The following is a 27,220-nucleotide window of genomic DNA, read 5'->3' as shown; positions in this document are numbered from 1 at the left end:
AAAAAAAAAAATCAGATGAAATGACAAATTTAAAAATAGCATAGCCATTTATCATAAGTGCTGAGATGAAATTTAAAGAAAAAAAATTAAGATGGGGGCATCTTTTGCCAACCTACCCTATTTTTATCCTTATTACTAATTTTTGATAGTGTCCATTCATTCATGGCCGGCTTATTTTTGTATTTAAAATATGTATTTTGCACAACATACCTACTAAATACGGGGAGATATTTTGGGTGTTTTTTCATACAATAGTAAGTCTTTACACATAATAACATTTCTTTATTAACAAACACGGTTCTCACATTAAAATTAAATAGCTTACTAATCTAGTAAGAAGAGGTAAATCTAAAATAATTTATCAAAATGTGCTACTGGCCAGAGTATTCAGCGATTTCTGATCGATGTTTTAGCTTTTTATTTCGGATCATTAAAGGAGCGTGCTGATTGGCTGCTGAGATCGGCGGAACAGGAAGTGATTAGAACATTGTAAACAAACACTCCAGTCGCTTCATGTAGCAGCCGTTCGCCAGAGAGTGTTCAACGCGAACTAACGAGTCAATTCTAGTCATATTATGCGTGACGCACCAACGAATAGTGAGTCAGCTTTTGTTTCTTTAGCAGCATTTGGTTAAATATCTGTGACATTAAGTGATAATATATTCTAGTTGTCCATATCCTTACTGGCAACGACGCAGCATTAATGGCGAAATTCCCAGCATTCACACACACAGGTGGTCACAGTAAAGGGTTTCATTCAAATTACCTGAGAAATGTTTCTCAGGATTCCAAATGATTATAATGTGTGAAGAAAAATAAAATAATAATGCCTACTAAGAAAGATTATAAACTCCTTAAACTGTCCGCAGGTTACTGATTGACGAGACATGGAGCATAATGTGTTGTCAATATTGGAAAATCTAGCTTTCCCTTCAATGAATGAATGGACTGAGACTACAGGATGGGTTCAAACTGATTTTAGCATGGTCTACTTAATCGTCCATAGTCGATTCAGACTAAAAATCTTGTGTTGATAAAATAAACATATCATTTATTAAATGCATGAGCTATTTTAATTTTGAGGTGCTAATAGTAACTACTTAAAACCAGGGAACATATTTAAAAATCCTCTAAAACTCTCAGTAAAATGTTATGGCTTGTTGTTGAAGTCTTAGCAGGTGAAATATTGAAAGGACCCTCTGGATGAAGACATTTCATATATATTAAATAAATGAATATTGATGAAGGAATAATGGAATATTAATAATTTTATAAATATCTGACCATGTGAAGCACTAAATCTAGTAATGTTTCTTTACAAATTCACATGCACATTTTATGTCTAAAGTTTAATATATATTTTCATCTCCGTATATACATTATTGATTGACTTAGCAGGTGCACTGAGATTTTACATTGTCATAAGAGAGAAAATCTAACGAAAGGATGCATTGATGTTCATGTACGCATTTTTATGTTTCATTTTAGGCGCATGACCTTGCAGATGACCTTTTTGCGCAGCTGAACATGGGTGTGAAGGGATTGCAGTACTTCATGGAGACATGTTGTCCAGACACATGTGTGCCAGTGGGCCTGAAACAGATGGCATTGAATCATGCCAAAGCCCATCCGGACAGCGCCGCCACGCTCGTAGTGGATGGAATGGCCTGTTTAAGGTACTGGTATCGCTGTCAAGCTTGGGTTCATGGTGGTCAGTGGCAAGAGTATATGCATATCCTCCAAGAATTTGTCGATGCATTCACGGCTGCGGGCATACGCTTAGTCTTTTTCTTCGACGGAACGGTCGAGGAGCAAAAGCGGGCAGAATGGGTGAAGAGGCGTCTGAGAGTCAACCAAGACATAGCAAGAATATTTCAGCACATTAAGACTCACGGTGAGCAGCCAAACAGCAGAGACCTTTTCTGCCTGCCCTCTGGACTCGCAACCTTCTCCAGATTTGCCCTCAAAAGCCTTGGTCAAGACACAAGATGCTCGGTCCGAGAAGGAGATTACGAGATATCCGACTATGCTTTGTCTCACGACTGCATGGGCATCCTTGGGCAAGATACAGACTTTGTTATCTACAACACAGCCCCGTACTTGTCCATCAGTAAACTCAATTTAAACAATATGACAACAGTGCTGTTGTCCAGAGAGAGGTTATGCCAAGTTTTGAAGCTTCATATGACTGACCTTCCTCTCTTGTCCTGTCTGTTGGGTAATGACATAGTGCCAGAGCATCAAATGCAGCGTCTTCGCAACAGTGCTTTGGCGTCATATCGAAAGAAACACATGCAAGTTCAGGGAGACAAGGTCTACGCTGTTGCAGAGTTCATTACTGCTCATCATCCTGGCAGGGAGGAGACGCTGATGTTAGTTGAAGCAGAGGAAGAAGCTTTAGAAAAGGGAATACGCATATATTTACTTCCAGGGCAAACGTCCCCTTGGTTAAAGTGCTGCCGTCCCTTTCCTGAGTCTGTGCGTTCGATGGACAAGTATGTACCCGGTGAAATATTACAGGTAAGAAGGAAAATTGCAGTGTTTGAGACCATATTGAAAATATGGCATTTAAAATCTAATTTAAACATGCAAATAAACTTGTTAATGTTTAGAAGTTTTTACTCTGATAATATGATTTGCATTCAGAAACATTGAACATGGAAACCTTTTCACTGAGACTTGTATTGAACAAACACACCAGACCCACCAGAAGTAACATGACTTTGTTTCTGTTCTTACTAAGTGTTTTCATGTCTCAGGCAGCGATGGAGAAGCACACGCGGGCAGAATGTTTCCTGGTCTATAACGTGTTGTATGATAGAGTTGTGGACTGCAGTAACTCATTGGAGGATGAGGATGAGGTCGAGTTACCACCGCAGGCCATCTTATATCTGCCTGTCAGAGAACGCATCTATGGCCTGATACTGCCAGTCCAGCCAGGTGCGTTTCGTCTCTGTATTTACTTAGAATTTATGGAAAATATTTTCTGTTGAGTTGTATGCAACTGTGAAGAGGAAGCCGACTAAATGAAGAAGAGCATTTTTAATAACATAATCTTTGTACTATGTGCCGAAGCCGAATGCTATGTTCGGAAAGGAAATTATGGATTCTACAGAGCCCCTAAAGGGACATGGCGATGGAAAAAAAATATGAAATGGGAGGAAAACATATATTTCAATGTTTTTGGGTTCTCTCGCAATTATATAGTTGGGTAATTATAATTTGCGGCATCATGGCCGCTATCAGTATGCTATCGAATTCGCGTACTCTGTAGCCGCTGTACTGATCACACTAGGGGTGGGCGATATGACCTAAAATTAATATCACGGTATTTTTCATCTTTTGAACGGTGACGGTATAATATCACGGTATAACTTTTTAGCCTGTCCTGTCTCTCTTTAGTATGTGAATAAAGTTAATATTTTTATAATATAATAAGTAAATGGTAGGTATCCTTATCAAAAAGAGACATGGGAGAGTATTATGCATTCTCAACATTTATTTTGCAAAAAACCTAAAGATCTTACTTAACAGTGTACAACAAAACAAAAATTAGCAGTGTAATAACTAGGGCTGTTTTCGACTAAGGATTTTCATAGTCGAATCTGATTCGTTAGATTTTGCCGTAGTCGACTGATAGTCGAACCTTTTTTTTTTCTTTTTTTTTTAGATAGCAGCTAGATTTTTTCCATTTCAAACAAAAGAGCTAAAACACATATATATCACACATATATCATAACATTTCATAAACATGAGGAGCAATATGAGAGAGAAATTTGGTGATGGTTGTTTAGGTACATTAAACCACGTAACGCACATGAGAACCGCGTGGAGTCAACTCGCACATGAGAACCGCGTGGAGTCAACTCACAGCCGCTCCGCAGCCCTGCTGAAAATGTGAAGCAGAAACGCTTAATATCAGATAACGTCCATAATAATTGGACTCCGGGTTCGATTTTTTTTTACCATTTTCAGTGGTTATGAGGAGCAATATGAGAGGGAAATTTGGTAATCGTTGTTTACATTAAACCACGTAAAGCTTTTTAACGCACATGAGAACCGTGTGGAGTCAACCCACAGCCGCTCCGCAGCCCTGCTGAAAATGTGAAGCAGATTTTTGAATACATTTTTATTTATTTACATTAGTAAGCTACAGGACATCGTCTTTCAAAACATGACCTGCGCGAAAGCGAAAAAATAAATAAAAATGTACCCAGCCCTTCTGAAAATGCGAATGCGTCTCTGTCCCCAGCACATTTCAAACCAAACTGACGCCCATGTATTCGACTATGAGGTTCATAGTCGAATCAGACCTCTCCGAATCGAATCGTCGAATCCATTAGAAGTCAGCCCTGTTATTTAGAATTAGATATTATTGATGTAAATGCAGCCGTTCAAGGAACATAATTGATTTATTACGGTATTGACGGTATTAGAAAATCCATGTCGTGGCGCAATGTCACACCGGTGATGACTATGACACCGGTGTACCGCCCACCCCTAGATCACACATTTAACAAGTCTTCTTGCTCCGCCCATTTTTATCGAGGATGCATCAGGGGAGGTGAACTTGTGTGAACTTGAGACAGACAGGTATCCCAGAATGAGTCTCGCACCAACCATCAAGCATCACTGGCCCAGGAGAAAACCCATTTAATTTAAATATGTTAAATATGAAATATCGTGTCACAAAATGTAGTTTTACAGGAGTTTTTTTCAGGCGAGAATGTAGTTTCTCAAATCTGTGGCCGATTTGAAAATTTGATCTGACGTTGTGAGATCCAGGCGATCACCGGGCGCATATATATTCACATATTGCCTGAACCACATTATTATGTTTCATATTTTTAAAATGAAAACCGAAAGAGGCAGGGTGGTTTTTATATCATATTTTGTTTTATTGTTAAAGGGGTGGTTGATTATGATTTCACTTTTTTAACTTTAGTTAGTGTGTAATGTTGCTGTTTGAGCATAAACAACATCTGCAAAGTTATGAAGCTCAAAGTTCAAAGCAAAGGGAGATATTTGCTTTTAAAGAAATCGTTTTTTAAGGACTACAACAAACGGCTGGTAGAGACTACACGACATTCCTCTAGGGTTAGTGACATCACTAACCCTAAAATTTACATAAACCCCGCCCCCGGAACACAATTTATAGATTATCATGACAGAATATACTAATCAATGACTAGAAGAAAACTACACATAAGCTACATAAATTCATCAACTAACCATTCAGAAATGTCCTGTTGCATTCTACATGTTGTCACTTCTTCTTGAGTCTCTCCATCATTGTCTGAATAAACATAGACATTTTCAGTGCATGTCTGTATGAGGTAAAATGACACAAGCTCTTGTAGCTCCGCCCCCTGTGCCGGGAGCAGCAGCTCATTTGCATTTAAAGGGACGGACACAAAAACGGTGCGTTTTTGCTTACCCTCAAAAAGTGAGAAATTTAACATGCTATATAAAATTATCTGTAGGGTATTTTGAGCTTAAACTTCACATACACACTCTGGGGACATCAAAGACTTATTTTACATCTTGTGAAAAGGGCATTATACCACCCCTTTAATATTCAGTGGGGATAACCGGAGTAGCAAGGCGAGGTGAGTGATGTATCAAGTACGCTGCTGTTCCATTTGCAGAATTACCAAACTTTCGTCCTCCTGTCCTCACAGTTTGTACTCCTGAGTCAAGTGAGTCCTGGCTCCCACCAGTGTTTGCTGTAAACTAAAACTAAAACTATTAAACTATTAAAATTGTTTTGTTAATTGAAATAAAGCTGAAATAAATAAATATATAAATGTTAGATGAAAATTAGAAATGTTGCCTGGCATCTAACGGAAATAAAATAAGCTGAAGTACTAAAATTACTAAATCTAATACTGAAATAAAAATAAAAGTAAAAGTATTTCAAAAAAGTAGTTTAGTAGTTTAGAGCTTTATTAATCTCCATGGGGCAATTCATTTAAACTGTCATGGTGCAACACTTAACACATACACTCACCTAGAGGATTATTAGGAACACCTGTTCAATTTCGCATTAATGCAATTATCTAATCAACCAATCACATGGCAGTTGCTTCAATGCATTTAGGGGTGTGGTCCTGGTCAAGACAATCTCCTGAACTCCAAACTGAATGTCAGAATGGGAAAGAAAGGGGATTTAAGCAATTTTGAGCGTGGCATGGTTGTTGGTGCCAGACGGGCCGGTCTGAGTATTTCACAATCTGCTCAGTTACTGGGATTTTCACGCACAACCATTTCTAGGGTTTACAAAGAATGGTGTGAAAAGGGAAAAACATCCAGTATGCGGCAGTCTTGTGGGCGAAAATGCCTTGTTGATGTTAGAGGTCAGAGGAGAATGGGCCGACTGATTCAAGCTGATAGAAGAGCAACTTTGACTGAAATAACCACCCGTTACAACCGAGGTATGCAGCAAAGCATTTGTGAAGCCACAACACGCACAACCTTGAGGCGGATGGGCTACAACAGCAGAAGACCCCACCGGGTACCACTCATCTCCACTACAAATAGGAAAAAGAGGCTACAATTTGCACAAGCTCACCAAAATTGGACAGTTGAAGACTGGAAAAATGTTGCCTGGTCTGACGAGTCTCGATTTCTGTTGAGACATTCAGATGGTAGAGTCAGAATTTGGCGTAAACAGAATGAGAACATGGATCCATCATGCCTTGTTACCACTGTGCAGGTTGGTGGTGGTGGTGTAATGGTGTGGGGGATGTTTTCTTGGCACACTTTAGGCCCCTTAGTGCCAATTGGGCATCGTTTAAATGCCACGGCCTACCTGAGCATTGTTTCTGACCATGTCCATCCCTTTATGACCACCATGTACCCATCCTCTGATGGCTACTTCCAGCAGGATAATGCACCATGTCACAAAGCTTGAATCATTTCAAATTGGTTTCTTGAACATGACAATGAGTTCACTGTACTAAAATGGCCCCCACAGTCACCAGATCTCAACCCAATAGAGCATCTTTGGTATGTGGTGGAATGGGAGCTTCGTGCCCTGGATGTGCATCCCACAAATCTCCATCAACTGCAAGATGCTATCCTATCAATATGGGCCAACATTTCTAAAGAATGCTTTCAGCACCTTGTTGAATCAATGCCACGTAGAATTAAGGCAGTTCTGAAGGCAAAAGGGGGTCAAACACAGTATTAGTATGGTGTTCCTAATAATCCTTTAGGTGAGTGTACATTCAAATACTCAAAACTACACAAAATACATAGAAATAAGTAAAAAATAGGTGAGAGAGAGAGAAAAAAAGAGGATAAAATAATAACAAAAATGACAATCAACTACATTTATTACATAAACGAATTGCTTCAGTCACAAAAGTAAATTTATAGCAATTTGTAGAGCATCTGATTGTCCTTAAACGTCACCCCAGGCGCATCCACTCAAAGTCCCAGTGCAACGGGTATGTGCTGTCTCCTATTATTTTGTGAGCCATCCTCAACATTTGCTGTTCATAAGAAGATGTAAGACTTCTTAAAGGAAAACTCATAACTTTAGAGCACATGTTAACAATACCCTGTAAACGATTTTTGTTCTTTGTAGATGGTGTTGAAAACCAACAAATAAAAGAAAAAGACAAGATACTTTCAACAAACGAATTGTAAAATGACCTGAGACCAACTCTCTGTACTTTGAAAGAATTAAGCTTCCTCAGCACAAACAATCTTTGGTGTGACTGTTTAATAATAAATGTTGGTCGTACTTTAACCTGTTATCAAAAGCATTAATGACCACAGGTTGAAGTGCCAGTGTTCTCCTACTAAAATGAATGATCATCTCTTTAGTTTTTGACACATTTAGATCTAGTTTCATACAACTACACCAAGAAATAAAATGTACAAAACTGAACCATGTTCCTGATCTGAATGTCAAAGCAACACAGTGTCATCTGCATATTTTACCAAATAACTATTATCTTGTGAACTCTGACAATCATTTGTATATAATATAAACAAAATCGGAGAAAGCGCACATTCTTGTGATGTACCTGTGTTAATATTTACTATATCTGATAAAACCCCATTAACCATAACCCTCTATTGCCTATTCGTTAAAAAAAGGGTAATAAAAATGACAATCACATAAAATTACAAAAACATAAGATATAATTAAAATGAAAACTAAAAATATAAAAATAAAAACTAATTTATAATATAAATAAATACTAAAAGTATATAAATAATACTAAAATAACACTGGTTCCCAGCGTCATTGAAAACTTGGAAATATGAGAATTTTAATTTCGTGAATTAATTAATAAGCGTGAAAAAGTTCAAATCTTTAGAAGTCATGGAAATTAAATAGAAACATTACTTGGTCAGTAAATGTTGTTCAAATTATGTTTGACTTGTAAATAATATTTTCAAAATAATTTTTGTCATTCTTATTGGTCAAAGTAAAAAAAAGTGTCAAATTTTGAAGAAATCTAGAAGTTTTTTTATGTAGTGATCTTAGGATAAAAATATTTTAATTTAAATATTATTTGTGTTTTTTCTTTCTTAACATCTAGATGTTTCTTTTGAAGTATAGAAATATAGGTTGTACTCTTACTCTGTTGTTTACAGAAAATAAATCTCTATTGCTCTATAAGATTCTGGGAATTGTCTCATGTCTGGCCAATATTTGTGGTGTGGGCAAATATGTGGTGAATGTGCTGTTGAAAAGAAAGGCCAGACCAAAGGGGACAAAACATATCAGATTTCAAACTGTGAGGACTACACTGTAATTTTGGAAAGGCTCTGTCAATCATATTATTTCATAACATACAAGCTGATTGAACAAATTCCCTTTGTGTGCCAAATTTAAAGGACTTTAAGATGCTTTCAAGATGTTTTTTTTTTCTTGCATTATTTTTGCTCTCAATGTGCATTAACTTTTCTCTCTCCTTTATAGATTGTTACGGTCACACTGTGTCAGTCAAGGAATGGTTCGTCTTCCCAGGAAATCCACTTCAGGAGCCTACCAGAGTCACTCCAAAACCCCTCAACTATATAAGTACATAATTCAGTAGTTATGTTTCACATGTACACTTGTCGTAATGAAGTACCTCACATATGCCTGTTTCACAGACAGGGCTTAGATTAAGCCAGGATTCAGCCTTAGATCAATTAGGACATTTAAGTAGCTTTTTATAAACGTGCCTTAGAAAAACACATTACTGATGTATATCTTGAGACAAAGCAATGGAACTGACATATTTTAAGATTTGTCAGTGCAAGTTGCTTTTACTTAAGACAACTCAAACATGCATTTTAGTCTGGGACTAGCTTAAAGGTGCTCTAAGCGATGTCACACGTTTTTTAGGCCGAATTTTTTTTTGTCACATACAGCAAACATCTCCTCACTATCCGCTAGCTGCCTGTCCCCTGAACACACTGTAAAAAACGCGCTCTCTCTAGACAGCCCAGGCTCCACAAACGGCAATAAAAACAAACTGGCCCAGCCTGGACCACGAAACATAAACAGTTTTCCAGCCAGTAACCGACGAGAATGATTTGGGGGTGGGGGTTGGGGGGTTAGTGTGTGTGCACATGAAGGGGGTGTGGGGAGTGGAGGAGAGAGAAGCATGAAGAGGGAGGTTAGCTAGAGGAGAGATGTCCTAGTCAACGACTAACGTTAGAATTATATTCTCTTGAATTTTGATATGGCCGACACACGACCAAAGAGACGCCATTCCGATGAACAAATAACAAAGAATAGGGAAAAGGAGAAAGAATGTGCAAAGTCCCGAATTTACATCGGAAAAGCCTTTGAAGCCTCGTTCATGACTGTTTCAGGAAGCACGGAAGGGAGGGGGTGGGGGGATGGGATGAGGAGGAGGGAGGGTCAAGCTAGCCTCCATTTTGTTTGACAATACTTTGAACGTCTACAAGAAGTGACATCACCCAACATCACTTAGAGCACCTTTAAGCCTTGTCTGTGAAACCGGGGGATCGAGTACCTCAAAGATCCTTGGACTTTGTCTCGCATGCAAAGCATCACACACTACCTCGTCTGATGCTGTGTAATTAAGTAATCCTGTGATAATCGCAAGAGATCTATTTTCAGTTGTTAGTGTACATGATTCTGTTTGTTTGCCTTTTTGTGTTTCCTCGTATCAGTGATTACACGACACAGCAAAATGTGATAAAAACAAAGACCATCTGGTTTGATAGGTGTATTTCGCACACTGCAAATTTCATCACTGCATTACAGGGCTCCCAACCTGGCAATATTAGGGAATTTTGAAATTGATTTCTAAGCCTGCAGAAGACAGAAGATACTGCATCCGAATATGCCTACTTCCCTACTATACAGTATGCGAAAAACAGTATGTGAGCTGAGTAGTATGAACAGGAGAAAAGTACAAGGAAGACCTACTACTTCCGGCGAGATTCTGAAGTGTGCTTACGATGGACACTTTACTATCCCTGAGGCCACTAGAGAGGAGTTGTGAATGGAAGTGAAGCTGCAAATTGACGCCGTAGGTCACATGACAATGACAACATGGCAAATGTAGTACGTCCAAATTTAATTCATAATACACACATTTATACACACGGTTGTGAAGTAATTTTCAAACCAAATGTAGTACCTACTATATAATATTCCATTCTGGATGCAGCAAGAGTAATTTCTTTATAACGTTTTCTAGTTATGCTCAGCTAATATCCATCAGCTAGATTTGTGAGTACAATCATTTTTCAAATGATTTAAATCTTTGTCAAAATATATGGAAACCCTTGTATTAGAACTGCTATTCAATCATTAATTTACTCTTCACACACGCCAACCCCCACAAAGTTAAATTTGTGGTCAATTTGTGATCAACAGAAGGGCCCCCTGATCTGATGGCCCTGTGGTTTAGGACAGACCCAGAGGTGAAAACAATCCAAGCATCAACACTCCTGGATGTCTTTGACCTGTATGAGTTTACTGAAGAGCTGAAGCAGTTTGACAGCCCTATGATTGCTGTGATTTGTCTTGTAACCTACATTGCCATTCAGGTTTGTTTAACTTTTCATCGTTGATGCCATGGACCACTGAGGTTTTCACTTGAATGTAAACAAATGGCTTTGTTTGGGTCCATTCGCACCACGTACGCTCTGTTAGCCTTTATTTATTAATGATGCGAACTCATTGCATGTCAAAAGAGTTCACCGGTGTCGCTTCAACACTGTTTATTGTGTGTAGCCCTTATCAGACAACTCCGATACCCTTGCATTGTGTATAGATGTGTGTGTAGTAACGCTTGATGCTTGTTGTGTATACTTGAATAAAAACACTGTTTGCTCTTGGATCTAGACGAGACAGCTTTCTCTGGAAGACGTAGATGCATATCTAAGCCAAGCTGTTTGTGTCAGATTCAAGTCCTTCACAGAAATGCAACAGCTCAGGGTGAGTCATTTGAGCCACCTCTGCTTTTCTAAAAACATTGTTTTTACACTTACTTGCAGCTCACCCATTATAACTGGGCTTGGTTTGGAGTCTTTTACAAAACAGCTGTGGTCATGCTTGTTATTTTGTAACATAGAAAAAAAAAAAAAAGAACTGGCCGGTTTCACATTTGGTGCGATTACTAGGTCCAAACCCTTTCTGTGCTCCCGTAAGTGAGGCAGTCAAGATGCAGTCTCAGTTGTTCAGCGATTTTTCTGTGTCGAAGTCCAGTCATTTTAATAGAAATCACAATTATCTGTAATTTTGTGGGATGGCGAAGGATTTTCCTTATATTTCGTAACAGGATTCGCCACTTTGACCAACAAAAAGCTGCTTAGTTTGAAAGTGATTTCTATGGCCCTGTTTACACCTGGTGTTCAGATGCATTTTACACATCCTGGTTTACTACTGTTGTTTTAATCCGTCTCTTTTGTCCACTTTCAACCACTTCTATCCTGATTTCTTCTAGGGCAGGGTCTATGGGTGGGTAAATGTATGGGATTTTTCAGATCTTTCGATCTACTGGACGAAATAAGCTCAACCAATTGTATACAGAGAGCAGCAGCTTTAGTTTCGGCTCTGATAGCCATAAGACCACCTGAACACTGTGAGTGTGTGATAGAAATCAGGAATGGTGAGAGAACATTGTGCTTGGTACATTTTTCATCTTCAAACCAAACTTGGGTCTTCAGCCGACAAAGTTTAATCCCATCTGGCTAGTGCGCTTCCCATAATGTTTTAAGCATTAGATCTCTAGGCGGAGAGTCTTTTGTGGCTGTTTGAACACATTCGTCCACATGAGCGTTTACACTGCGAAAGCAATCCGGAAAATGCTTTTCGACTACCTCTGGAAGTGGTTGAAAAGTGGACAAGCTCAAACCGTTTTAGACCCCGTTTACACCTGTATTTAACGTCATCCACTTGTGATCGGATCGACAGAAATGCTTCTTAATATCAGGGTTAAACAGGGCCTATGTGAACTGCGCTTCATTCTGTGTGAATTCACTATTCACAATAGACAAATTGTTTGCCTGTGAAATTTAGCTATTGTTGACCACACATTCACATCATGAGAACTGCTAACAATAAACCTTAGTCAGGGTAGCTGTGAGGGATAGAAGTACAGTGCTTTCATTGTTCTGTTTCCAAAAAAAAAAAAAAAGTAGACAAAAACTCCATAAAGCAGTTTTGAATGTTGTGAGTTGTGAAAAATATGTGATCTAGGATCTTAATACAGTGCATTGTAAAGGCCATTGATTCCCTCACAGCCTCGCTTTCTTCCGCGTTAAATTCAATATGGCGTCTAACCTGATTAAGGCCCTATACCAAGTTTCAAACAATGTCCAAAACGGTGCAGGCTACAACAGGAAGGGATTTATGAAAGAAAAATAGATGTTTTTAAATAATAATCAGTCTCAACAGAATGCAGTTAAGTGCTTTTCGTTTCTTGAAAACTGCGAGAGATACGGCTGTCCAAGTAGGATTGGGATCATTCCACCAGGGGAATTTCAGCGGGATAGTTTACCTGAAAATAAAAAAATATGCATTATTTATTTGTTTCCTAATTAAATTAGCTTTGGACGCCATTGAGTTTCATTGTATGGACAAAAAAAGCATTGAGACTGTTTGAAAAAAGAAAGTCATACAGGTTCGAACAACATGAGGGTGAGTAAATTATGACAGAATATTCATTTTTGGGTGAACTCTTCAACATTGGATTATTAAGCCATGGTTTTATGTGAACTTTCAAGTAGGGATGCAGAGAAATTTCGGCTGCTGAAAATTATTGGCCGAAAATGGCATTTTCAGTTTTTGTCCGAAAGAAAATAAACAGCTGAAAATATATGCACAAAATTATGTCAAAATACCCGTCTCTGCAAGTATTCTTGTAAACACAGTCGGTTATGTCTTAAGTGAGCGTAAAAGAGTTGAGAAAGAAATCGGATGTGTATCATTATATTGGATCCGTGCATTCGGTCTTAGTGACTGCAACCTATAAATACCTGCTGCTATGTCATTAATGTTAATCAAACAACAAAACACAGCTTTAACAAATAATAATCTATTTCATTTGTAATCTGAAAACTCTACAGTTAGACCCTACTTTATCTGTAACTTTGTTATACTGTATTTATCTATGCTTGTAATTAGTGTATTTGATCTCACCCCCAAAATGTACAAATATACAAGCTAATTTTAAATAAGAAACAAATCATTTTTAAAGAGCATTTTCGGTTTCGGTTTTTGGTCAAGAAGAGCATCCAGAATTTTTGCTTTTTGGTGCATCCCTACTTTCAAGTGTTGTTGATCTCATTAGTTATGACTTAAGCTACAGTAGATCACAAACTCTGTGCCTCCATGTCAAAATGGCACAGCAACATGGAGTTGCAACAAATCATGGCCTTTTTCTTAAAGGATATATCAGATTCTTTTGCTATTTAAAAAAAAAAAAAAAAATGAGGATAGAGACTGGAGGGATAATTTCTGGTTGCTTTGCGACATTCCTCCCAAAAACTACTCTAATTGTGGTCTGAACCTGAGAGTGATGCTCTGGTGACGGGCTCCGCGTCGTCCCCGCCGGCGACCACAGGGCTATTTCAGCTCCCACCCTAATTTAAGCCTCCTATCCGTGCTATTTCAGACACGGCCAAGGGCGGCCTGTGGTTTTGCAGTGCTTGCTTGGATTGAGAGTCCTCCCCACAGCACAGATAATGGATGATAGAGGGCCAAATTAGAGCCTCTTGGGAGATATCCAAGAAGCCACCTCCTAATTTACGGATCCTCCTGTGTCTACGGCTGTCCTCTTTGCGTCTGGTGTGAATCCCTCCAGTCTGTTGTATTCAGATGCTGATGCATATCTCACACTTGACTCATGTAACGTCAAGCTGTTGACAATACAAATGAACTGTTAAGTTGTATTTATATTTTTACAGATCGTATGTTTAATTATGTTTGCTAATGCGGTTCCAAAGCAAAGAATTTCAATCACCCCGGTAGACAATGACTGGCTCTGTATCTTTTATGCCCCGTAATGGTTGTTTATTGTGAACTTGGCTGCGGTATTTATTTGTATATGGTCCCGCGTGTTTACGTTTTGGCTCAAGTGAAGTGATATGGCTCGGTTTATGTTGCCCACAATATGTTAGGTGATGAATGATAGCGTTGAGGGATTGTGTGTTTAGAAGGCGTGCACAGCAACAGGTGTTGGATTGCTGGCTGACCCAGAGACGCGTGTGTGTTCAAGGCACAGTGGCGACAGCCTGCCGCTGGCCAGATGAAAGTGTGTAAAGCTCTTCTGCCATGGGGTGGTGGGAGCACCTGTTACATGCACCATTGTTGTCTCCCATTGGGAGTTACACTGTCACATCTGCCTGAAATGGGGGGGGGGGTATTAGGAGGCAGAAGAGCCAGACAGATGGCAAGAGAGTCTCCAGGGGCGTCCTGATTACCCCCGTCTAATCAGTTTCCCCCTGTGTTGCTTTGTCGTAGTAAGGGAATGTAAATGCAAGCTAAGGATGCCACTACATTGCATCTGTTATTGATGAGAATCATAAGGAATTTATATATAGTGTTTGAAACAAATTAATACTTTTATTCAGCAAGGGTGCATTAAATTTAATTAAAAATTTTAATTTAATGCTGTTTGTTTGTTTTTCAAAGAAAGAGATCCTGAAAAAATGTATCTCAGTTTCCACAAAAAATATTAAGCTGCACAACTGTTTTCATTGTTTCATTGATGATATTGAAAAATATTTCTTGAGCAGCAAATCAGCATATTAGAATGATTTCTGAAGGATCATGTGACACTGAAGACTGGAGTAATAATATTTAAATAAAATATGATCAAATAAATTCAACCTTGGTATTTTAAACGACAGTGCTATATATATAATTTGTTGTCATTTATTACAACAGTAATTGTCATTGATTCAAACTGATTCATACTGACAATGCATGAATTTAAGACTTTTAAGAACCAGTTCAGAAACACTCGAGGCAAGTCATTTTCATGGCGTTCAGTTCCATTAATGATTCCACACTACAAACACAGTAGTAGTTCAACTCGTGAACAAATGATTCTTATGAGTCACATCTTTTAAAGGAGTCAAAAAGATGCACAAATCAAAGTTTCGAGCAGTTCAGAAACATTAAATTCCTTATGATTAAAAAAACAACTAAAGCAAATCTTATGCATTGTGCTTGAGGTGATCAAATGTGGTGCATTGGTGGATGAATGTAGTCATTCAAAAACCATAAACAGAACTAAATCATTCACCTCCAATATTTTTAAGTTCTTGACTCTCAACCCTTTAACTGAACAAGCCTGGTTATACAGCCCACTATGTTTATTTAGTAAATCTAAAATTGAAAGTTCATTCAAATACCACACAAGATTCAGACAAGCCTCGTCTTGTCATGCATTCATGTTTACAGTAGTAACATTGAGCAGATGTGCATTAAGGTATGGCACAGGTGCGGAGCCTGACACAAGGCTGTAGTTGGCCATTAATGCTGATCTGCGTGTCCTCAGGGGGTCCAGCGGTCCTTCGGGCATCTGGAGCAGCTCTCATTGTTCACTGCTGAAATGCTTGCAGAGCAGCTGCTGTTCTGGTTTGTTGTCCCTCTCTATACCTTTACAGCAGCAGGGTGGCATCAGCTTTGTCCCGGGGCCTATTGACTTCCACGCTGAGCAATTAGTGGCTTTAAAGGTGCTAAGACTTTTACGTGTCTTTTTAAGCGGTTTAATCAAAGCCGGTCTACTTCATCCCACTCTCTAAACCTTATGCATAACAGTGAATTTGATTAAATGCTCTCATTTTACTGAAGAGGCATGGTTTCAAAGAGGAAGTCAGGCCAGAGTAAACAGCGTAATATTTCAAACGACGGCCTGGCTCTCAATCTGTGCGCCTGGAAGGCTTGGGCAGTGGGTTGCTGCTGTCACTTCGGCTTTATCTCCAGGCTCCCTTTTGTTTGCTTTAGTCTAAGCTGTGTTTGAGAGCGGAGCAGGTGGCAAGCCAATTTCACATTTTCATGTCACGAAAGCTAATCAGCCCCTCTCTTATCTCCTGTGGGTGGGGGACCAGGTGACCAGCGGACAGTCTGGTGGGGGGTGGGGGACCCTTTGTAAACATCGCCTTATCCACACGGCCACTTCAGGTGAGCTCTACGGGTCACACCCTGCCTTTTCTCCAGTTGAAACACACAATAGGTAATAACAGCATGATGAATTTGAAACCAAGTTGCTGTAAAAGTGCTGTCATTTAAAGGAACAGTTCAACTAAAAATAAACATTCTGTAATCTTTAACTTGCATTGTTTCCAACCTGTATGACTTTCTTTCATTCGTCAAACACAAAAGGAGAAGTTTAGCATAATGTTCCACACAACTTCAGGGATAGCTAGAAATGCACAGTTTTGGGAGGGAATCTAATTGCAATATATATATATTTTTTTTTTTTTGCTGTGCTTGTTTGTAGGGCTGTACAGTTTGCCTAAAATGTTGTGATTAGATATCAGTATGACTATAAAATAATAATAATAATAACAATGATCAATAATAATAATAATTACTAAATGAAAATATAAAAAATGCTAAAAATGCAAAATATTTCTATTGTAATATTTCACTGTAAAATAAAATAAAAATCAAGTATTTAAGAAAAATAATATAATTTTAATTTACAATGCAACTGTAAAATTTCAATGCAAAAATTTCTGGCTGTCTTAAAAAGGTTAAACCATCAAACTTTTATTTTGACAGAAAACTACGTGGAGCCCTTTAAGCTTCTCTTCTGTTAATAATCGCTTGGTGGGAAGATGGTTGACGCATGTTGCTTTCCAAAATGCATGTTATAAGTGTCCCATACTCAAAGCAGATGCAGAGATTTGGAGCATTTTCTGCAAAAAGCGGTGGATCATGAGCTGTTTATGATCCGGGCTTTACTCTGAAACACGCAGCACATGAATTAATTTAATTTAATTGTAGCCTTTGCAAGTCATATTGCTATTCCAGTTTTATTTTGATTAATCCTGCAATAGTGTAGCGATGCTTGAAGCACAGCTCACTCAGAAGTCACTTTCAAACCAAACTGTGCCCCGTTTCGAACTAAACTTCCAGTGTGAAAGCACCCTTAGGCTACGTTTACACGACAACGATATGCTAAAAACAGAAACGTTTTTTCTTTGTACAGATGACAGTGTTATCAAAACGATCCCTTTTCACACGAATCCACAAAAATGACTAACAACACTGTATTATGCATGACAGACAAGTAGTTGGCGATGTCACTTCGTAAAGAAAGACTACGTGCCTGCGCACATACGCATTATTTTACTACAGTGCACTCGAGCCGAATGCTCATGCCTATAGACAAATTACATAATCTATAATTTTGTTGTACGAATTTCATTCTAAGGATGTTAATCTTGATAATACTGTATAATTACTATTTCTTCTGGGCATATTTATAAAGCCAGAAACATTCACTGTAATCCCATTTTTATAATGTTCTCCTCTGATAGAGTGAATTCATTCATTCATTCATATAAAGTAAATTTTTACTTTTACTTTACTTTAAGTAAATGTCAAAACCTTTGAACACAAAAGGGTTCGAAAACATATATCATCCTTGACTCTGTTGTAAGGAGCCTTTAATTTTTCATTATGACAAAATTTTATATTGTGTTGATTTGTGTAATTCTTATAACCACTCGAAAGATGTCCGAATGCCCCCCCCCCCTTATTTCTTATTGTTAATATCTGTATCCTTTCATTTGCAAAAAAAAAAAAAGCTGATTGACTAAACTCGTGATACGCATGTGCATGACGTCACCGTTTTCACAGATTTGCGTTTTTGTAGTTTACACGGAGATGATAAAGGGTGTCGTTTTCAAAAACTTGCACTTTGAAACTTGTGTTTTTGCTGTTATCGTGTAAATGATAAGAACTACCTAAATTAAAACTACCTAAAACATCAAAATGATTTGTAATGGAATTTTTTAGTTTGGCTTACGTCCCATGGGATTACATGAAGAGGCGGGGTTTATGACCTATACTGCAGCTAGCCACCATGGGGCGATCAAAATGTTTTGGCTTCACTTTTCAGGACGTGTTCGGCACACTTGGTCAACACAGCAAATGTGCGTGACCAACTTCTACGTCATCAAAATCTGTGTTGGAAAATATTTTGCCCTCACCAAAACTCTCGTGCAGATTCCTATTGAAATGACTGGGTTTTGTTTGCATAATTTCGCAGAGCAACTGTAAATGTGACCGCTCCTTTGCAAACTATTGTGTTTTTGTTCTTTATTTCTTATACCATGTTGTAATCCCTCCCCCATGCAGACCCCTGTTGTAGACCCTAGGGCCGTCCAGCTCGGCTCTCTCTTTGTGCGCGGTCTGACCTACCTCATCGCAGCCAACAGTGCATGTGGTCTCCCTTTCCCTATGGGTGAGCTCATGCCATGGAAGACCTTTGACGGCCTGCTCTTCCATTCAAAGTATCTGCAAGCCCACTCAGGCAGTCCAAAAGAAGAGCTTCTCGAAGGCAATGTAAGTACAGGAAAATGCCATTGGCCCTGTTTACACTTGGTATTAACATCCGGCTTGGATGATCCGATCACAAGTGGTCATTTGAGACAGATACTTACATTTCAATCTCACCACAAACATGACATTTCAAAGCCACACGGAATCCTTGTTTTAGCAAAATGGTTGATTGACAGGTGAGTGGGCGGCCTTTTACTGTTGACTTGGATGCATCTGAACGGATTGGTATTTACACTACAAATACAGTGTGGTCGCATCTTCAAATGTGGTTTGATTAATCAAATCACTAAATGTTTTTAGCCCTGGCAACCTAATATCAGATGTAAACAGAACCTAGCATGATCCTTTTTATTTTTTTTATATGTTGTCATGACAGAATATGCAGCTCTACCGAGGCCTGCTGACATGCTGGAAATCAGGGCGAAGGAAACAAATGAAAATCAGTTCATTGTATGGCCCACACATATTTTGTTTACTGGATTTTGTTTAATTTTTGTTTACATGTTTTTGGTTTACTGCAAAACAGATACAGAATCTCTTTTGTTTTTGATTTCTGTAATGTTTTTTTTCCGGAGCCAAGGGACAAAAACGTCTAAATAATTTTTTAACCCACACATATAAACATGGGTTTATAATTATAAATGGAGTCAGGAACCAACTCAGACTGTGCATGGTCACCTCTTGTCTTCATGGAGGTCTCTGTACAAACAGAGTACATCTCAATCAGTCGTGAATCAGTATATCATTTACACAAATTCGGGCACTGGTAAGGACAGTAAGGACCCCTGGCTCACTAAACATTGGGACACTGATGGTGACATGACAACAGGTTCGTTGTCAACGTCACTACTGATATTTATGAACAACAGCAGAACTGATCTTACGGCAACATTTCAGCCGTAATTTAATTCTAAGGGCCCTATTTTAACAATCTAAGCACATGGTCTAAAGCACACGGTGCTAAGGCACTTAGGGTGTGTCCGAATCCACTTTTGCTAGTTTAACACTGGGAAAAATGGTCGGCGTGTCCGGCGCATGGTCTAAAAGGGTTGTCCCTATTCTTTTAATTAGTAATGGCTGTGTTTTGGGCATAACGTGCAATAAACCAATCAGAGCCTCATCTTCCATTCCCTTTAAAAGCCAGTTGCGCTTGCGCCATGGCAGATTCGCTATTTACATGACAGAATTTACAAGCGGAAAAACTGAACGCTTCTCTAGCGAGGAAACGGATCTGCTCGTGCGCGAGGTTAAAGCGCTAGCAGACTTTGGGACAAAGTGTACACGCGTTGTGGACCCGCCTATAGGCGCACATTACTAACGCGCTCTTTAAATAACTAAAAAAATACTGCGCCATTGACTTTAGACCAGTTTTCACTTGGTCAATGGCGCAGTATTTCAGTTGCCTCAAAATAGCAACGCGCCAACAATGCACCTGAACACACCTTATGCTAAAATGTAATTAAATTAAATCATATTTAGGTTTCTTTTATTTTGTGTTGTATTGAGTTGGCTCGCACAATTTGTTTCGTGCTTTAGAACTTCAGTTAAGGAAACACAGTGAGCATCTATGCTCCACAGTGCATTTTGGGACTTTTTAGGGAGCGAAAGTTTCAGTGCATTGGAAAGATTTTGCCATTGAGACAGCCCTTAAAATGGCCGACTCCCTGATCAGTGCCCTGATTACTGAACTAGGGTGCTGATTGAGACACGCCCTTTGACAGTTGCCCCAAAACGTACTTGTAACAAACATCAAACCAAGTGACATCTGCAAACAAATAGTGCAGGACCTTTTCTCAGAACTAACTTTTCTTTTTTTAAATCAATGCCATTAGGTCTGACACACTTTTTTTTTTTTTTATGAGTGTTCAAATACCTATGGATTTAATCAATTATAGATACACATTTGGATTGAGATTTTTAAGTTTATTGTGTATGCATGGTGCAGTAAGCGATTTCTGAGAAACACTGTTGAAAGTTAAAATCAGCACCTAATCAAACAAATTTGTGAATATTTGCTAGATGTCTGTTTTGTGTGTGTGCTGAAAAAAATTATGATGTTTGTACATAGTCCTGGCTGTTTAAATAGGAGAAGAAAAACAAAGTGGATCAGACTGATCCACGGAGCACCAAAACACTCTTGTAGCCAATCAGCAATAAGGGGCGTGTCCACTCATGATGGGGGAGGATAGCTAGTGAGCAAGAAGGAGATTAGAAGAAAGACTAAATAGAGAAATGACAGATATTACCAAAGAGGGCTACGATCAGGCAATAACTTTAGGACCCGCAGGAAGTCCTGAAAACAGACACCTAGGTTGCTTTGTTTCTGCTCGAAATGTGAATAACATTGCCTTTTTGCTGTTTCACGGAAGATATGCTGTTGTTGAATCACAGCTGATTCATCCATACTTGCTCATGCTGTCAACATACATACATGGTTACCTGTGTTGCTTAGCATGTTCGTTATGAAGGGAGGGGTGTGTTTTTTTGGGTGTCGATTTCAAATATCAACAGTGTTTCTTATAAATCGCTTACCGCACCTTTAAATATCTAATTTGTCTATTGTCTTTTAGCCCTCCTGGATATCTTTGTTCTTGTCCGTCAGAGAGCTGGTGCTGGGAGCCTGCAGGAGACGCGGCACCCCCGTCCAGAGCCGACCACGGCGACTACAGTACAGAGATGGTGCGGATCACTCTACATTTCCTTATCCATCACTTTACTTGATAGAAATTCATTTTCATTCTAACTTTCTGGGAAAATATATGGAATTCTACAAAATGGATTTAAATATAGTAAATTGTTGTAATGCAGCTAAGAGTACTCAGATTAGCCAGAATTATTTTAATAATTAAACAGACAAATTGCGGTGCATTTGTATTTGCTTTGAATGATGGATATTTGATTTCTGCGGGCTTCTAATGATTTTTTTTTTTTTTTTTTTTTTTTGGACCTGGTTGTGACCCAAACAAATGGAATACATGCAGAAACGTCCAGGTTACTTGCACATAAACAATACCCAGCCGTCTTTAATAAAACCCTCCATCTGGTCTGTGACAGTGGAAACAATCTGTTTGGAACACTATTTTAGATTGAGGGGATGCTTTGTCATAACAAGAATAATTCTGGGTTACTTTTTATAGGTGGCGATCTATATTAAGTAACATAACAAGACAACAAAATTATAACGTGGTGGCTGTTACAAACTCCTTGAGCCCCTTTTGCTTTTTACCACCATCCAGAGTTTTGTGGTTCTGTCCTAAGATTAAAAGAGACCTTATGGTGAAATTGTCTCCATCTGGTTTGCCTCTTGATGTCGACCAGCTCATGAACTGCTCATGTTGTGTCTTAGAGGCAAATAGACTGTTTATTGTCATCAGATATTTTAGTCAGATTATGGCAGACCGGCCATGTTTCGAATCTCAAGACTTATCCTGTTAGATTGATGTTCTTTTGTTTATACCGTGGTTGTCTGCAATTCCAGCTAGTTTATTTTGTCATATGCCATTCTTAGAGCATCTGTTGTGCACAGCATGTTTTTTTGTAACTTCATAACAATCTGAAAAATAATGCTTGTTGGACTTTCCAAGAATCCAGTACAGAACCTGGTCAGAAACTGTGAAAAGAGGTACTAAAGTTTGGGCCATGTTTAAATGCATTGCTTTTTGTAATTTGAAGGTATCGTAGTTACATTGTACTTAAACAAATAAGTACTGAGTAATATTAATTACTTGCACATACTATAGAGTTACGGTTAGGGTTTGGTTTAGGGTCAGTTACTCGTAATTATTATTAATTTACTGTTATTACTATAGGAAGTACATGTAGTAACCATCACCTTAAAATAAAGCGTTACCTAATTAATTTCTAACAAAGATCATTAAATATAGGTTTTTTTTATATACAAATTTTTAAAAAAAATAAAATAAAATAAATACCACAGTTGGTAAAAGGGTTGCAAGTAACAGCGTTTGTCACTCATTAGGAGCCAGTTTGAGACCAAATGTTTGTAGTTACTGATAAATATATTTATATATTAATTAAAGATTTTTTCTTACAATAACTTGGGTAAATGGGTAAAATTATTCAGTAACAATAAGTGATGTGTGTTAATCATTCTTACAACAAAAAAGTAACGGAATTTGAGTTTCTAATGCTTAAAAAAGCAAAAAAAGCAATGGAATATCAAAGTCTACAGAGTTAAAAATCCACAGCAGAAACAAAATCCTATCATCCCACAATTGCCCTGAAAACCAAAACGAGTTTATATTTCAGTGTGGTGATTCTGACGGTTTGTCATTTATTCTCATTTCTTTTCCTAAACTTGGCCTCTCTGTTGCCTGATGTTAATTCACCCCATTATTTTTGTCTTAGAGGATTGTTTTGAATCTCAGATGGTCTAAAGTGTCAATTGCAAGATGCTGTCGGGCTAGACGTATAAAAAGTCTGTTTTTAATTTATGTGCGTTTGAGGCAGTAATCATTGCCTCAGACTTTTGGGGACGTGGTGGTGAAGTTCAGCTTCAGAATTGTACGTTTTATGTTTCCAGTGATGCTCCACTGCAAATACTAATTGTGAGAGAGTCAAACCTCCAGTTAAATCTGCATTTAAATGCTTGTTTTATTGGCTCAGCGTGGCCTGTGGAGGTGGATGATCTGCGTGGAGAAAGACGACCCCAGCTCCATCACGCCACACAGCAGCCCACAGCTTCAGCACACTACCAGCAAGGTACAACACAGTACACAAGACTAACACTTTCACTGGCATAAACACAATTAAGGCTTGCAAGAACAAAGCTTGTGCGGGTCATATTTAATGAGTCTAATATTAAGAAGTTAATTTGGTATTAACGATAAATAATAAATGTAATGTCTTCCATAGGTTATAGACCAAGACCAAGGCATCCAAAGAGAGGAAGGTATCAGCTTGCACCAAGGTGAGATCTGTCTGTCTGTCTGTCTATCTATCTATCTATCTATCTTAGTGATGTATGTACATCAAAGTTTCTCCTGACAAACTGTACTTTTGTCATTTACAGCATGCCATTGGTAGTAGAATCAACAATCTACCTCTAATCTGCATTTATAACTGAAATTACTTTTTTTTTTCTTTATTTTGTTATAGATGGCCAAATTCTCAAAACACAGACTGATGAAAAAGAAATTTCTCTTGTGGAAACAATTGTCACCCCCTGAACAAAGCACTAATAAACTGCATTCTCAGATATGAATGTTCATGTCCATGTTTTTGGACGCCTTTTTTTTTAGATTTTTCCCTTTTGTTTTGACTTCAGATAATCAGTGACAGATGTCTTTGCAGTATCAGTGCATCACTCAAAAGCATGATATTGTACTTGAATGTGCAGTTTTACTGGCAGAGAGGGATAACCCTGTGTTATCTCTGAACACAGATAATTCTGTGTTCAGTGATATCCTGAAAAGCCCTCAGAATTATATTTTATAGTGAGATTACAGTCTTTTTTCTTTTTCTTTTCCATGTGGATGATATGAATCAGTGACCAAAATGGAAGCTTCCTAAACTGTGTGCCAAACCCATTCATTCAGCTCAGATGCTAATTAGTCTCAGATGATCTCTTACCTTTCAACTGCTGGTTTGACTTTGACTCCAGTTGTTCGCAGTTAAAGCGATTTTTTTTGTCTCCCTCAACACATTTAGATTCTAGACTTTCAAGCAGCCATTCTTTAAAAAATTGTTAATAATAATGTGTGTCATAGCGTTGAAAATCGCGGTTAATGTGATCCAAAGCAGCCGGATGGAGAGATGTTTGGACAGAATCGTGGTTTTGGCATATCATGACCAAAATGCTCCCACTTCAACCTCATATTCTGTTGATACTCTGTTTCATGACCATCATGTCTGCATGTTCTAGTATTGCAAACTTTTTGTGTGCTCATGCACTATTTTACGTCATGCAAACATTAAAAACAACCTGAAATATTCACTACCGGTCAAAAGTTTGAAATAATTACGATTTTTAATGTTTTTGAAGAAGCCTCTTCTTCTCACCAAGGCTACATTTATTTGATCAAAAATACAGTAAAACAGTAATACTGTGAAATGTTACAATTCAAAATAACTGTGTTCATATATTTTAAAATGTAATGTATTCAATTGTAATGTAATGAAGGATCAAGTGACACTGAAGACTGTAGTAATGGTAACTTCTTTCAAAAACCTTAATACATCTTAATTATCCCAGTTTTAAACGGTTGAAACTCATGTCAGTACAAAAATTCAGTGAATCTATTTATTACTTTAATGATAATGAGCTTTTTTTGGTCTGTTTTCTCTTTGCCCATAAGGCTGTGAATCAGTCCCTCTGCTAGGTGTTGTTAAACACCCCAGAGCGGAAATAGGATATGGAGAAAGTTCCATAGCTTAAGTGGTCAAAGCACAGCTCTTCCCTTTATCTACAGAGAATGAAAGCCTCAGGAATGAAAAACAGTACTAGACAAACACGTGACTTGGCGAGAAAGGGCCAGAGCATATAGGCACAGCAGGAAATGGAGGCGACAGATTTATTCATGCAAAAACAAGAGCAGATTGACGAACCTTTGGCAGTTGAAAAGACTCAAGTGTTTGAAATTGACAGTAGGGGATCATTGGAAATTGAAAACCATGAAACTATCATTGCAGTCCATTTGGAAATCAATTAGAAGTCTGAAAGGAAGAGAACAATGGAACTGAAATGGTGCTCTGGTGAAGTATGAAATATGAACAGTAACTGGTAATAAAAATTGTGACATTAATAAATTAATTTCACAATTAGCTATCTATACAGTCCTAAAATAAAGTGTTTAGAGTATATGAAGAGTGTTAAGACTTTCACTAGCAACAGAGCACAAGCCAAACCAACATTATAAACTTATATACAACAAAGGTAGTTTAAATTGTAAGAATATTTCACAATATAACAGTTTTTACTGTATTTTTGATCAAATAAATGCCCCAACCCCAAACTTTTGAATATATATTTATATTTTGAATATAACTTATATATACACACACACACACGTATACCAACTCCATTATGCTATTGACATGTCTAAAGAGAGATGGCTGGTTGTTGTTTAGTTCTTTTGTCATTCATTTCCTTTCCATGGCTCTATTGAATAGGTTTATGTGTTATTGCTAAACATCGGTTTTCTTTACGGACAAAACGAGTATTATTTTTTCCCCCACCCGGAACCCAACAGTTGCACTTCAATGGAAAGGGCTGACATGTTTCTTATGCAAATGTCGCATTGAATGAAGTTATTTTTAAGTGTACAGGATAATTTCCTGTGCAGCGTTTTGCTTTGATTCTAAATCTGTTTGTTCAGACTGCCCCGTCCTGGCACGGGCCGGGTGCCGATTGTGCATCCAGCCCTTTTTTAAACTAAATAAATAAAGCCACTAGATTAGCAACACTACAACACATTGTCCTTTTCATCTGTTTAATTATAGCATATGTTTGAATGTGTGCACTAATGGTAAATATAGCCTGTGTTCTCATGGCAGTGTGGTCACAGCTCAGAGTTAGCGTGAGGGTGGGCGGCAGTCGGCGTTTGTTCTGCATCAGGCACTGGAGGGTGGAGGTGGGGACACACGCTGCCACAAGAAGCCAGACTTTGGCACGCTGTCATCACTGTTTCCTTCACAGAGCACGAGAGAGACGGAGGGAGGGAAAGCAGGCATGATGGAGCCAACAATTATCTGGCGCTCGCATATTCTTTTACTCCTTGTGAAATTGAGGACAGGAGGGGCTGCTCTTTAGAGTCGGGGGTCTCTACTGGGAAAAGATGCCTTGGGTATGACGGAGAAGAGAGATTGTGTGCATTTTACAAAATTACATTACAAAAATGTAGTCCCCAAAACAGCAGCCACAGCAACATTCCTGTGACCTATAATAGTTATATTAACCAATAAGGTCGATTCTGAGCACAGTTAGCCAAACGTCAGCTATCTTAAAAACTAGATTTTTTTGTTATGTACTTTAAGTGCTAGAGACCGTATTTTTGGTGATACCGTTTGGTACTACTTATCATAACAGAAACCACTTGAGCATTGCACTGTTGTATTGTAACTCTCTCAGACGATCAGAATGTTAGTTTATTTGTCTAATTGGCTACTGTAATAAAGTTTGGAAATGTTATTGGAATGTGTAACAAAGTTAAAGGTTCAGGGAAGGAGGAAACTGCGAATGTTCAACAT

At 38.3% G+C, this 27,220-nt stretch overlaps 1 protein-coding gene across 2 annotated transcripts; it reads left to right on the top strand.

Moving 5' to 3' along the window:
* The first annotated feature begins 456 nt into the window (after window positions 1-456).
* On the top strand, window positions 457-26,438 carry fam120b (family with sequence similarity 120 member B). Of its 2 annotated transcripts, XM_081351049.1 has the most exons (11): window positions 457-597; window positions 1,489-2,520; window positions 2,760-2,940; window positions 8,942-9,043; window positions 10,862-11,034; window positions 11,333-11,425; window positions 18,809-19,015; window positions 21,583-21,691; window positions 23,639-23,734; window positions 23,888-23,942; window positions 24,131-26,438. In XM_081351049.1, exons 2-11 carry the CDS (start codon window positions 1,528-1,530, stop codon window positions 24,156-24,158), a joined length of 2,037 nt encoding a protein of 678 aa, XP_081207175.1. In that variant the 5' UTR covers window positions 457-597; window positions 1,489-1,527; the 3' UTR covers window positions 24,159-26,438. The 2 variants fall into 2 exon arrangements, with proteins under 2 accessions (XP_081207175.1, XP_081207176.1); XM_081351050.1 differs by lacking the exons at window positions 23,639-23,734; window positions 23,888-23,942; window positions 24,131-26,438 and adding an exon at window positions 21,994-22,210.
* The last annotated feature ends 782 nt before the right edge of the window (window positions 26,439-27,220 follow it).

The sequence above is a fragment of the Scardinius erythrophthalmus genome, assembly GCF_964197995.2.
Source record: "Scardinius erythrophthalmus genome assembly, chromosome: 21".
NCBI lineage: Eukaryota > Metazoa > Chordata > Actinopteri > Cypriniformes > Leuciscidae > Scardinius > Scardinius erythrophthalmus.
The sequence above is the reverse complement of the archived record's forward strand: the minus strand, read 5'-3'. Positions and strand labels throughout refer to the sequence as shown.